Consider the following 14616-nt stretch of genomic DNA (forward strand, 5'->3'; position numbering starts at 1 on the left):
CTTGGGACTGGAAAGGATCCCTGGGTCATCTAGTCCACCTCCCTGTTATTGCAAGCCTCTGCAAGCAAACAGCACACAGACCTTACCAGTAAAGACATAGGCAAAGAAGACACTGGTACCTGAGCTTGTTTGTGGCCTTTGTCACTAGGCCACCTGTCTCATTCAGAATCTTCACTGATGGATTGCACCCCATGATTTTACTTACTTTTTCACAGTAATATCATATTATCTCCAGCAACTGACTAGTACACTTAAGAGCATTTCCTCCACTGCTGTTGCTGGTTGTTTCAGCGTTCATGCTTGGTATGATATGACTCCATTGGCTGCACTGACCAGCTCTCCATGGGTCTGGAGACAACTGCACCGTAGATACCTGAAGTTACATGTCTGAGTGTGGACTTGATTTCCACCCTTAGTTTTTGTGCTTAGGTCATTAATGAAAATAACACTGAAGACTTATTGCAAGGCTCTCCACTAATATTACCCTTTCAGTCCAGAAACTGTTCTTTTAGTAGAATTGCTTATCTGCTTTCTAGCCATTCCTCTTTACATTTTGTGCTGAGCACTGTCTTCTCCAGGGTAACATGAAGTGCCTCAGTTACAACTGGCATTTTGTAAAACATCTAGTTGAAGTCTAGGTTGATTAAGCATGCATCACTTATTTGGTGTAGAAAATCAGTTACCAGGTTAGTCTGACACAATCAACTTTAGGTAAACTCCTTTTGCTTATCCTTCCAGTCAACTTAATCCACCTGAATGTCCCATCTCCTACCAGTTTCATTAAAAGAAGAGTTTCAGCTTCAAGTCAATATTTCTGATTGTATAATGCGGGTATCCTGTGCAAGAATGACAATGTTCCCTGTTCTCCCTTGCCTCTCTACACATTTATATTAGAAAAAGAACTTTAGATTTGCCTGCTAGTAACTTAATTTTCTTTTTTATAGTTATAGCATTTTGTTTCTTCTTTTTGTGTAAAGGAAAACTTTCTTAACTGATCTTTGGCCTAGAAGAGAAAAAAAAAACCCAATTCACTTTGCTAGGTTATAAAACCAGCTGGCTCCCCCATGAATTTGAGAATGGTATTGGACAAGCTGTGATCTGATCATTGCTGCACAGTGAGGACAGTAAAGAGCATTGGGAAATTCTGCTTTCTGGTTCCTGGACGATGGGGAATTTGCTTTAAATGTAAAGGTACCAGAATAGATTGTTACTGAACAATAGTGAGATCTCATAGGTGAAGATGTGATTATCAACTCTCGGCTACATTTCTGTACTATATTCACCTAGGTGAATTACACATTGATAACTGTACATGCAATTGTTTCTTAAAAGTATGTAGAGAAAATATATCCCTGAAGATGATTAATTCATTTTCTGTATGAGTCAAGTTGCACAAGTGCTATGTAATTTTTATAGTGATAAACCTGGTGTTTGGGATGATGCTGTAAATGTTGAAATGGATTTTTTTTTTATCAAATCTCTTCTATACTGCAATTAAAACAAAGATGAAGAGCTTTGTTGTAATAATTTTACAGTCTTTCTGGGTGTACTCAACTTTCCTGCTAAAAATAAAAATTAATTTGGACTCCTTTGCTGAAGATGGTGAAGATTTTTGTTCCATATAAATCATTACTGTGAATTGTGATTGAAACAAATCTACAATAACTTTGTATCTGAGTTTCAGATGCTCTTGAAAGATGTGAAAAGCTTGAAAACAGTCATGAGTCTGCTGGTCTCCAACCTGAGTAACTTTTTAAAAAATATACATATTTTCTCTTGATATTTATAGAGAGGAAAAGCTGGTAAATAAAGACTTCAGTATAAAAATCAGCAAAGGAAAAAAAAGAAGAAAAGAATTGGTGTGCTAACAGAGTTATTCAACATATAAACTCTACTGGGGTATGCAAAACAAGCCCAATATCATATTTAATTTAGGATCTCTGTCCAACCTGTGTAGGACAAGAAAAGACTTCAATGGGACCATCAAAACAGCCTTTTTTGTATGGGATGCCTGTTTTAACTGTTCACTTAACATTATCACATTGGGAAATCAAATACTGCTGGTTTTTAAACAAGTCCATTGCCACTTTACAAGACCAATGTTGATTCAAACACTTGAAAAAGCTTCTATTTTTGAAAGTTTTTGCTTTTAGGTTTTTACAGAACAAGATATATGTATTGGAGCAAGGCATGGGTGGGTCTGCATAACAGATCAGTTCTATTCTTTAGCAAATGAAGATAGAATTAATTTCAGTTTTACACAAAATATTGCTTAAGCTTAGACTTGGGCATGAGCTATAGAGATACATTTTTATGTTAAAGAGTGAACACTAACATATGAAAGTACACATAAAACATTGTAAAACATACACAAAGACTGGCTGAGGAAAAAGAAATACTTTTCCTTGCTCAAAATGCAAATCTATTATAAAAAGATTTAGAGTTAGCATTCTATAACACCACAAAGCTCTTCTTACAAAAATAAAATGGTGACTGGGCAGTCATGACTGGCCATTATCTAGAGAATGATTAAATAAAGAATAACTAAAACATAAAATGAAGGACAACTAGTTTACAGAACAATGAAGGCTGAAGAATACTTGCCAGAGGAATCCACTCGAAAACCAGTCCTGGGCAGCACTTGTTCTGAATAGGAAAATGGGGAGTTAAAGATGAAATACATTTCTCAAGTTATTTAAAGATGCAGCATCAATTTCTCTGCCGTGTTTTGAATTACTGAAGTGCAATTTCTACTTTCTATTGCACTTTTTTTTTCTCCCCCCCTCCTTCCTGACTTCCTAGGTGGTACATGTATGTATTCCTGCTAGAAGTAGACCTCCCTGTGCATTTCTATGCAAAGTGAAACAGATGATAAGATGGTAATGTTCCTTTAACATAACATAGGTTATGATGAAGATAAAATTGTTAATGTGTTTAAAATTGTGAAAGTTAGTGACAATATTTGTGCTTATTCAAGTACAGCAATAAAAGGGGAAGTTTAATGGCTGTGTTTAGATGACTTGACCACTGCTTTTATTCAACTTAATTGCAAAATGTCTTTTATCATCAAGAAGAGCAAGATTTTGCTAGAAGGATGTATGTTGCCAATAACAACTGGTTGTACATGAAGGTAAATGCAGGTAAACTCCTTTAACCTACTTTTCATGTAGGTAGTTTCAAAGTATTTGCATTTCACTAGATGAAATGCAGGAAATAACTGGTTTGTTTTCATATACAACTACTTTGCTGGCGTTCGTTAGAGGAATCTGGAACAAGTCCATAACTGTCACACTTCCTTTGCTGATTTTGAAATGTTCTGACTAAGAATTGCTGTTTTATTATCTCTGCAGCATTCAGAGTGAATTGCAAACCAACCCAAACCAGAGGTCATTTCCATTGGTCTACCAACAACAAAAAGGTAAATAAAGCACTAACACATTCATGTGACTCTAAACCAGAATATCATACCACGCATATTACATGGTATAAATAGGGTAAGGTCTGTCCCAGCAGCATCTGTGGGACAGTGATGCAACATATGAGTATACCTTATCTTACCGAGATAGAAGGAAGACAGGAGTGGATTTAATACTGTAAGTAGGTAGTTCCAGGCAGAAAGAAGCCAGAGAATGCACTGGAGGCCAGCACTTTTGGCTAAGCCTTCTGGAAATATGTGGATGTGGTGAGAGAAATAAGATGACAGTATTTCCTCTGTGGGCAGCTCCTTACCACTTTAGAAGAGTTTGGCCTAAAGCTACCTGCCTTCTGGTGGGCTGCTTCCTAAAGGCAGCATGTACTGTCATGGTAGCAGCTGAGTAATTCATAGTTCACTTGAGTCAATCCTGAACTAATGTTCTAGGGCAAAGACATTTTCCCCAAAATGGAGATGGAGGCCACTGAATGTCTTATGACTTTTTTGGTAAGAGTATTTACATAACAGCCATGACCTGCTCAAATTCAGGTGACTGCTACCCTGCTTACCTAAAATACAGTCCAGAGATTCCACTGGATGGGAACATCCTTCTGGATTTGGTGTTCCCATTGTATTTGTGTTCACTGTCTGTGTTGAGAGTTGTGTCGTGGGCTATTGTGCTTTATTTTATAGGTACTTGCACATCTTTGGTGGTTAAATGAGGTAATGCCTTCACACACTTCAGATTTTGTAAAATGATTTGGGGTCCTTCGAGATGAGAGGTGCTATCTAAATGTAAATTATTCCACCAGCACAACTCCTGAAAACCAAAACCTTTGAAACTGATGCTGCTCCACTGCAAACTTGGAGAAGTGATTTTTCTTACTCACATCCTTTCAAGATTTTAATAGAATTCTTAAAAGAGATGGAATGATTTTAATGTACAGAAAGCAATTTCATCTTGATAGTCTCAATAAGCTTTTAGGTTTGAAAGGACACAAGCCGTTTCTCTTGGTCATCCAGCTAGAATTACTCTTTGGAGCTGATGTAAGATTGGTTCATTCTGTGTTTCCATTTCTGCTTGCAGTCACTCTAATATCCCCCAGAATTGGCCTCAAGCAGCAAAGTGAAAGAGGCACAACCATGCTCAAACTGTGACAAATTAGGGAACAACTTGCTATGTTAAGATAGCCATATATTTTAAGTAAGTTAGGAGTATCTTTTTTGTAAACTATTGTTTGTGGTCAAGCAAAAGTGCCTGTCAATAAGGTAGTTTCCTTCAAAGCTAATCTCATTAAGTCTGATCTGGCTTTTGTTCCTGCATAGGTGTCTTTTCTTTGCCTTGTAGAGCTTCATATAGAGTCTCATGGTATTAATTATCATATTGTAATCAACAATTCCGCATCTAGCATTTGTTTTCATTGTAGTTTAGGAATTCACACACAAGAAACTTGGAACTGTGCTATACTGAATGTGTTGAATCGAGCCTTCAAGTTCTTAAACGTACAATCACCAGAAAGATAAACCCAAGTGCAGACTTGTATTTTTGGTAACTACAGCAAAGCAATGTTCATTTTAGGAAGAATCTGCTGTCAGCAGTCTGTGTCTGCATGCAGTACAGGATAGTTGTAATTATGTCACTGGCATGTGATAGGCAAAATGTTAGCAACTAGTAGAAAACTTCAAAAGAGGAAGGATCTGTGAAGAACATTTAACATATAAGAAAGGACTTTATTAGCAATGTCTCCCTATGTAAAATGCAGCTATATAGGTAGTCGTTTTCAAAACTTGCACAGTTCTGAGCTCAAAGACCCTACAGAACAGCAACTTCCAAATGAAGAGGAAGGACTGCTGGGACTGGTCCTCAGCCAAGCAGAATGCATGTCATTTGTGTACATCCTGGTGCCTTGTACCTGCTAAGAACAAACTGATTGAACTGGTAATTTTACCAAAATACTGAGAGACTAGCAAGCTTTGTTTTATAACCTGTCAATGAGTTTTTATAGGAAACTAACCTTTACACAAGGTGATTTGAAACTTTCCATTTACTTACTGTTAAATTCATGTTGTCATTTTCTGAACTTTTACTATGTTAAACCTCCTGCCTCCACCTCTTAGGAAAGGAGGCAGCAGAAGGCATGTTTGGAGAGGTCAGGACAAAGAGGCCAGAATACCCAACACTGCCACCAGGAACAGGCATTCAAAGTGAAAAAAAATTTTAAAATGTTGACATAAGATTTCTGTATTCTCCATATGAAGCCTTTTTGGTTGAACTTCTGTGGCTGCATTGCCATGAGTAGTTGTAGTCTTTTAGGTGAAATAGGAATGAGATAATTACAAAGTAGAGCTTAAATGAATAATAAAATACTTGGTAAGTTTGCTGCATTAAGTTTTTTAGTTCAGCTAAGCGGTCCTAGAAACAAGAATTGGGAAAGTAAAGCTAAGAAGCCTTCTTCTGGATTGCTACTTGTATATAACCGTAACTGAAAGAAATCTCCACCACGGGGCCTACTCTAAGTGCTCTGGAGAATGAGGATGCAGCTATGCATTTTAAAGAGTCTTCCTATACATCAAGATTCCTTCCATATCAGATGAATGCTAGGCCAAGATTAATTTTGCTATTGGAAGATAGAATAGTAAAAAGCTTGCACATCTAGCTTTATGTTTAATCTAAAATAAATTACACTCATGGTTTTGAAACTGAAAGCTGCAAAATATTTGTGAAAACAGGTGAAAAATAAACAAGACCTGGGACACCATCCTGACTTAACTGAAACCAATGGTGAAAATACCAGACTTCTTTGCTGTCAAGGTACAGCCCTAGGAGCACAGTTTACCTACAACATGACACAAGGGTATTCTTATTTGCACCAGTGGAGTCACTGGTATTCTCTGGAGGAAGAATTATGCTAATGAAAGATAGGGATGATAATATTTATTGTCCATATTGCATTATTTTCTGGATCATACTTTGTGGAATGCTAAATACATGGAACAAAATTAGCAGCAGGAAACATTTCTATTTCAGCATCTTAGTCCTAGCCATGCTTTAGGTAAATAGGAGTTTTACAAATGAGCAGAACGAATATGATCATGCTGCAATGTCCTTTCCAAAGCTGGGCAAACAGCAGTGTGAAACAGCACATAGGTAATGCAGTTCCCATTGGTCTCATGCACCTGTGATTAATTCCCCAATGCTTACAAGTCAGTTTTCTTAAATTATTACTTTGACTTCTTAAGTACACCCTACCACTTTGCAGATGAAAATCTATTCGTATACCTTTTGGTAAAGTGTAAATTGTTCAAGAGAAAGGAATAGTGAATCTTTAATAGTGCCATCAGTTATAAAACTGACACTTCATATTAGCATAGGTCATTTGGGACCTACTTCGCAATCCAGCAATCAAAATCACTTTACATCCACAGTACTGTGATGATGATATTCTCATAATTCCATTTGAAAATGCTTTTGGTTTCACTGTCAGTTCTTATAACCAACAAATCCATTTTGTCATGGCAAGTAACTGTTTCTGCAGTGATGAACAATACAAAATTATTTGATGTCGGTCTGCTAAATTTCCTCTCCTTTTGTTATGTATCATCTCTTATTAAAAAAAAAAGGGTTACATTCATTTGGTAATATAAGTTCTTAGACCTTCTCTATGCTGTTGCTTGGGGTAGCAATAGATGCAAGGAAAACAACAACCTGTACTGTTTGGAAATGACTTTGAGAAATTACCTTCCTATAACTCAGTTGCTCATACTCTAGGTCAAGGAGTAGTTTGATGATAATACGTAATAATTAGTAAATTCCAATACTCTTATATTTACTAAGTGAAGGCAGGCATGTCATGAAGGGCAGTAGCTGGTGAACAGAAATATTGAAAAATAAGGCAAACAGCTCAAGGAAGACTTGAAACTAGAACCTAATTTTCTGAATTTATAGTCTCACAGCCTTTACCCATACAAAAAATCCCTTTATGTTTATATAATGCTTCAGAATACTATGTATTTAACACTATCTTAGTGCTATGTATATACATATACACACATATATAGATCTTTTTAAAGCACCATAACCAAAATGTGAATTTTTTTAGACCAAAGATGAGCAAAAATGGGAAATATTGTTAGAGGCAAAATTTTTGTCAGGAAAATACTGTCTGAAAAAATTGTAGTAACAATTATGTGAAAAATTTCCTTCAGTTTTAAAAACTGTAACTGTGTAGGTCTTCAGCCAACATGCACTGACAAGAAAATTCTGCTTAGCTGTAGACTATGCCATAGACCCCCTCAGGTGATAATGTGTTCAGTTCTATACATTTAATATTTTTTTTATGTTCCATGAGTATCAAATTTAGGAAACCCTGATGGCCTTAGTATTTTTCTGCAAGGATGGTATTTTCAAAGTTACACATTATGAGTCAGTATAATGCTGTGTGACAAATCTTTCCTATTGCTGATACTTTAACGCATATCTGTGCTGAATACCTGCAGTGATATTTCAGAGGAAAGGAGCCTGTGAATATGTATTGAAATGCTTGTCTGTGACCCTTAGAGAAAGGTATTCATAAGCCTGCATAAGTAAACACTCTTATTTTATGAAGGTTAATAATGCATTATGCTAATGCATTTGCTATTTACATGTTTCACAGCTGTTGATGGACTTTACTTTTTGGTTCTTTTCCAATTTGTCTAATTCTCTGGCAGCAAAAAAAATTACAGTGCATAAGACAGCTTGTGGATTTGAAAGGAACTTGGAAAATTCATGATACTATGATCAGAGGAGAAAAAAACGTGGAATATTTTGAAGGAAGGAACATTTGTCCTTCCAGTAAAAGGTGGAACTCTAATTGTTCAGATTTCACTTTTAATGAGAGCTTATCACTGGCTTATCTCATTCTTCCTACTGGCATTTCTATGTCACATCACCAGTCTTGGACTACCACACTAACTGAAGGAAAATGTAACCTAATCGCTGTAAAAAACTGTTTTATTTTACTGATTTCTTTAAAGGAATAGAAAACCAAATTTCTATTATACATTTTATAACCAGAGAAATATTATAGCATTATAATTCCCAACAGCTTTGTGTCTCCTGTTTAACTAATGTCTGCCTACACGGGCCTCTGAACAAAGTTTGTTATAAACTGTGTATTTACAATAAAACAGAGTTCAATGTAAAATATAAGGGAGGATAAGGAGAATTTATGAAAGTAAAAATGTTAAATTCAGGAGAATGAGTTCTCCCAAATGACAACTGTGGAGCTCCAGTTACAGCTGTAACAACTGGTGCTTATCAAGTCTTGTAATTTTTTTCATTAATAGGAATTCCTGATCCGATGTTCCATTTTCTAGCTTCTGTACCTAAATTCCATAGTTATCAGCAGTCATGCTGTCACTCACACTCCAAGAGTTTTCATAAGGAGAAAGGAGTTAAAGGATTTGCCTAAAATTAATAGTTAGATGGCAAAAGGAAAAAGTATCCAGTTATTTGAGCAGGTCTTCTCCTCCATTTCTGAGTTTTGCAGAATAATGTAACAGCAGAATGCTAGGCAGGTTCTCTTCACCAGGGAGAAGAAATAAGGGTGGGGGAGGGAAGAGAGGAAAAAAAAAGGAGGAAAAAAAAAGCAGAGAGACGTAGCTGCAGAAAGGAATGACAAAGAAAGAAGAAAACAATTTCCTTTCTTTTGCTTTTAGGCAGCTGTTTTGGATGATGCGTTAATCTTCATCAGTCTTTAGAAACACTTTATGATCCTTGTTGGCTACTTGGAGCTATTGACCGCAGATGATAGGTGACAGCAGAGGCAGGTGACATCTAAGAGGTGAGAGCTGACAGGTAACAGCTAACTCGTGACAAACAATTTTCCAAGGAGCTATGACTTACAAAATAGAGTTGCACTCCACTTTTGTACTAATGCATCATTTGATTTGTCTCCTAGCTGTGTTGGTAGAACTGCCTCTATGAAACTGTTTCTAGTGCAGAAGCAGTAGTCTTTTGTAATTCATATGTGATCATTAAAAACTGAAATCTCCCTGTCGCACAGGGTCAGGCAGGTCCTTTGTGTTCCTAAGGTGGAAAAACATTTCTGTAGAATGACAATAACCTTTTTTCATGGAGACTTCCTGCTTGAAGCTCCTTTCTTGCTGTCATTAGGTAGGGAAGAGCATACCTAGCAGCTAGGGCAAAAGCTTGTGAATCAGGCTCCTTGGGTCTAGTTCTTGCTCTGCTTCGAGTCGTGTCGCTTGTGCTCCTCACAGAACTATGCTGTGATGCATAACTTGCTCAACTCCCTGATAGGGAAGCAGGAGGCTTTGATGAGGTCCTGGTGAGTGCTGACTGCGGTGAGATCCTCTGATAAAAGGATCTGTAGAAATTCAGAGCTATAGCAGTACAAAAATGAACTGTTTAGTAACAGAGTCTCACTGTGAGAGAAACAAAAATCTAGCACTATCTCTTTCTTTTTGAGTTTTCCAGGTCATGATTGTTCACTTCTTTGCACTAATTTTAGAAGATGAACCTCCTTCTTTTCTGGTCTTGACGGGAGATAAGGCAAACATGCTTTGAGATAAGAAGTACTTAAGAAAACCCAAAGTAGCTGAACTTTTCCTGTGCACTTTAAAGGGTACTTCTTTACCAAAGATAACCAATCTGACACAGCCATATGGTAGGAAACTGTGTATGATCTTGAAACTATCCCTCCTATATACTCAATTTAGATGACAATTTCTTGACTCGGTAATGGATTTCCTGCCTGTTGTTTCTCTCTTCAGGAAACACTAGCACTATGTAGATAATAAAAACAATCAAAGGCTTGACAAATTGAATTTGCTAAAATGTGTGCTTATGGCATTCATGAAACAAAAATGTCAGGGAGAATAGAGAATTTTGGAGGCAGTTATCTGTGACCAAGGGGTATGAATGAATGCAGAAGAGATCTGGTTGGGAACTATGGAATCAAGGCTTAGAGAAAATGTTCAAAGGATGCCAGTGTCAGAATAGAACAAATTAAGGCTTTCAGGATTAGCTGGAAGATCAAGACACTGCTGGAAATCTGGGAGGAGTGGTTACTGCAGTCTTGCTTTTCATCCCTCATTTTCTTGTTTTGGGCCTAGCAGCTTCATGATTTTTAATTTTTAGGTAGCTGGCTTAAAAAGGCTTGTATACAGTTTCCAGTTACCTCTTGGACAGACCTCAAATGCAATTAAACCATTTAAACACAGGCTCTAGCATAACTCCAACCTACGAGTTATCAGGTCTTCCCCTGGTGTAGCATATGTTCCTGAACACAGTAGATTATATCAGTAAAAGATTGGAGTTTATGTTGGTCAAGGAAGTACACAGAAAACTTTTAGAAGGCACCCATGAATAATAATAGATCACTTCATTCTTTTATTGAGTGGTGTATATATCTTTTGGTGTAACATACCATCTTTTGGAGTTTAAGCCAATCTTTGTAGTTGACATCAGATCTATATTGCCACAGTTTTATGAAGGGCAAATGTGGATTGAGCCTATTTGCTTTCATTAATATTTAGGGCAATTCTGTAAATATAGAACTCTTCATATTGGGGATCAAGACAAAAGAAGGTGCCATATAAATATGTGTCCCATATATACATATGGGATGTGTAACTTTTTCTTAATTGTCTTACAAAGATATTTGTTTCAATGCAGGAAGTCTGTAATCTGCACTTTTCCACTCTTGGCTTGGTGGCTTTAACAACAGCATACAGTTCTGACTCTGCTGAATGGAAAGTGCAGATTTTTGCTAAAATACTTCACCCCTAGAAACTACTAATATGGGAAGCAAATATTTGCAAAGGGGTTTCTTTTCCTTAAAGCAGTATATGAAGTCAAGAGTGTTTTCAGTAGAGGTGCTGAACTAGATAAAACACTTGCTACCTATGGAATTGTTTCTTTCCCCTTCAGTTTCTCTTTATAGTCCCAGATCCCAGCACTTTGGGGAATAGCATTTCAGCCCTGGCAAATTTTTATTTATTTGTCACTCTAGCCCTTAATGCACAAGGGAAAGAGAGAGAGAAAGAGAAAGAGGAGAGATGTCTGAAAATTATTTCCAAGCTTTGCTCAGAGCTAGTCCTACTTCTTTCAAAGTTTTTTGGCCTATTCCACACTGTATCCTGATCCATACTTAAAAGAGTTTTAAAATTTCAAAAATTATAGCCTCTGTTTGTACATTGTCTTGAGTACCCTGTCCAGTCAAGAATAACATCTGGAGCAGAGGAAGATGCTACATTAGTAAATAATATTTATTTTATTAAAATACCAGCCAGCATGGGCTGCATGGTATTTGTAAATACACTGGAACTCTTAGTTCGTACACCTAACAGTTTATAATTGAAGATCAAATACTTTCTATACGGGGTCTAAAGTAAGTTCTCAAATCCATGTTTAGGGAGAATAAGATACTTGGTATTGCTGAAAAAAGCCAGAACTTTATTTAAGTACTTAGATTTAAACTTGGGATCTTAATTTCAGGCACCTATTAAATAAATGAAAAACCCCAAACGAACCCCCCCCCAAAAGGTCTGGACTATGGAAAGCAAGTTTTATGGTGACAATCTCTACTGAAATGTGTTCCACTAAATGGACCAGAGTGGCAGAAGATGGTGGCACTGGCTGCACTGGCAAACAGTTGAGGAATCTGAGATGCAATTTAGAGACTAGATTAGAGTTAACTTAGAGTTGATGTAAAATGAACCCTGGTGTTCCTCCAGCATATCCATCCTGCTAGGGACTGGAAATACCAAATCCAAACAGGAGATGCTGATGCTGTAACTAAAGTATAAGGGCCAAGGCAAGTAAGAGTGGCACCAACCCAGTGTTTGGGACAGTAACATATTTCCTTCAGACTGTCCCTTTTCATGCTGGAGAAATTCGTACATTCCAGATCATGGATTATGATAGTTTAGGTTTATCTCTATGTCTCTGGGCCCAGCTAATATTAATGGGCTAATCTGGATCAGCTGCAGTGCAATATTTTATGTGTAATTTATAAAGTAATTTGATCAATAGGCTAAAGTAATTTATAAAATGAATTGAAAGGTGGCATGTGCAAGTAATGACTGCTATGAAAAGCTTTCAGTAAAAAAATAAACTATTTTGAAGATTTGATCTTAATAAGCACAAAAGCTCTGGACAATTTAGAATAATATTTTTAGCTAAAAAGTTCTTTATGATAAGGAGTAAATAAGTTTAACCTCTTTTACCCTTGTTGTGAAAAATATGTGGTATATGCCCCAAAACCATGAGAAATAAAATCAAGATGGGAATCTTGATGGTTCAGTACTGGTTTGTATAGATCTTCAAATAGTACTTAGTGCTATGGGTTTCTTTCTAACTACCAAGGACAATATGAAAACTTGTCAAAGTCATTTTTATAGAAACAAATAAATTTGAAATTTCTTTAATTAACTTTACTTTAAAGTGAAAGTAAGTGAAAGAATTTTTATTGATAAAGTCACATCGTCTTATTGGTTAACTATGAAGAAAAATAGCACAGCAAAATGTGGTGCCACATATACTGTTCTTCACTAAGGATTTAACAGTCAAATTGAGGAGAGCAAAAATATAAGGAAAAGAACTATGAAAGTCAAACTTCAGAATCTAGGCAAGATCTAGGAAATATGTAAGTGTAGAATTTTTGAATATTTTATAATGGCCTCTATTAACTGGGATTATAGTTGCTTTCTTTAAATTACAAAAGATAATTATGGAAAATTATGTCAGCAGTGACACATTCATAGGCAAAAGCTTAAAATATTAAATGGTCAGCAGGGTGAACGGGGCTTTCACTTACGCCTACTTTCATAAATAGCTCTTGATTTCTCATACAGCTCATATGGGTCAGGTTTTCGTGGATCAAAGGCCTCTGTTGAATCGGGAAATGAACTCCTGTGAAGAGTGGGTGGATAGGGAATATTCTGTGGCATAGCTGGAGCAGACAGACTTGTTTGAGGGCTGCCTTGATTCTCCCATCGTTCCATCATCTGGAATAAAAACATACAGAGAACAAAGATGAAGTTTTGCAAAAACTGTGACTTCCACAATGAGACCAAAGACAGTAATTTCAGTTGAAGATGTGTTTTGTAAAAATAGCAAATCCGCTTGCTGCCTTTTGAGATGAAAGGTGTGTGTTGTGCTGTTTATAAAATGACTTGGTTAAATTTACTTGTTAATATGTTGCTCATGGGAAGATGCGATCTTTCTCAGATAATATGATCCCATGTGGATTAGGGTCCAGCATTACCCCTGAAGCATGTCAAGTGCCTCTCACAGAATGTGCTGAGGTATTGGAAGTTATTCTGCTAAAGATGGAATCTGTGGGTCTGTGAAGATACAATTATCAGATTCATGAAAATACATAACCAAAAGTAGCAATTAACAAAGAAGTGGCCAGACTGGGTAGCAACTGAATGATCTTAAGACTGTATCTTTTGAGAATGCATCAAAATAGCTAGCTGCCCAGGGAGAAGTAGATTACTGGAGCTGTAAGCAGAATTTACAGCTTCAATTGAAGAAAAAGAAAAAAAAAAACACAAAGGGAAAATTATTACAGCAGGTATTTGAGCATCTAGTGAGAGTCAAATATTCAATGATAAAATACAGAACATGGTGAGGGAAAAGTGGGCATTAGGCTGATAAGAGTCTTTTTTAATTCTTACTGTTTCTTTCTTATATCAAAAATGACACTGGCATCATCCAACCAAACTCCCAAGCACAGGATAAGCTTTTCAAGTCTTCCAGACCATTTACAGGAGACAAGTACACAGCAATGTATTGTCTATGCATGAAAGCCACCTCAATCCATCTTTTCTCCAAGACTGCCCTTAGTGGTCTCATAAGTACAACAAGCCAGAAGGGAGATAATATGATAGACTGTGAAAAAGAAGACTTGGGGACCTGCATTTTTCTTTTTGAAGGAGTTGGCTACTAATTAAATTGCATTAGCAAATATATTTGAAGAGGCCAAGTTAAACAAAACACAAATGTTTATCCTAGGAAATGAATATTTTCCTGTGACCCTTCCTGAAGCAAAAGGTGGTAAAGCCTCCAGAACAGCGTGCTCTCGCACATAACCCAACAATCAGTTAACTACACAAAAAATGACTCTTGGAAACAAATTGAACTGTAATTAAATGCCACCAACTTCTAGTCTTGTATCAGCAGTGCGTTATCAAAG

The 14616-nt window shown here is 36.7% G+C and overlaps 1 protein-coding gene across 14 annotated transcripts in view; it reads right to left on the reverse strand.

The window, feature by feature from the left end:
* The window catches only part of MAGI2 (membrane associated guanylate kinase, WW and PDZ domain containing 2), a 770074-nt gene that overhangs the window by 78216 nt on the left and 677242 nt on the right, over positions 1-14616 (reverse strand). For 11 of the 14 annotated variants that reach the window (XM_052789023.1, XM_052789022.1, XM_052789019.1 and 8 more), the window contains one exon: positions 13234-13423. In XM_052789023.1, the coding sequence (XP_052644983.1) occupies positions 13234-13423 (190 nt within the window). Of the gene's footprint in view, positions 1-2604; positions 2647-13233; positions 13424-14616 lie in introns of all 14 variants that reach the window. The other 3 variants (XM_052789031.1, XM_052789030.1, XM_052789020.1) reach the window with 2 other exon arrangements.

Source organism: Harpia harpyja, chromosome 6 (assembly GCF_026419915.1).
Source record: "Harpia harpyja isolate bHarHar1 chromosome 6, bHarHar1 primary haplotype, whole genome shotgun sequence".
Classification (NCBI taxonomy): domain Eukaryota; kingdom Metazoa; phylum Chordata; class Aves; order Accipitriformes; family Accipitridae; genus Harpia; species Harpia harpyja.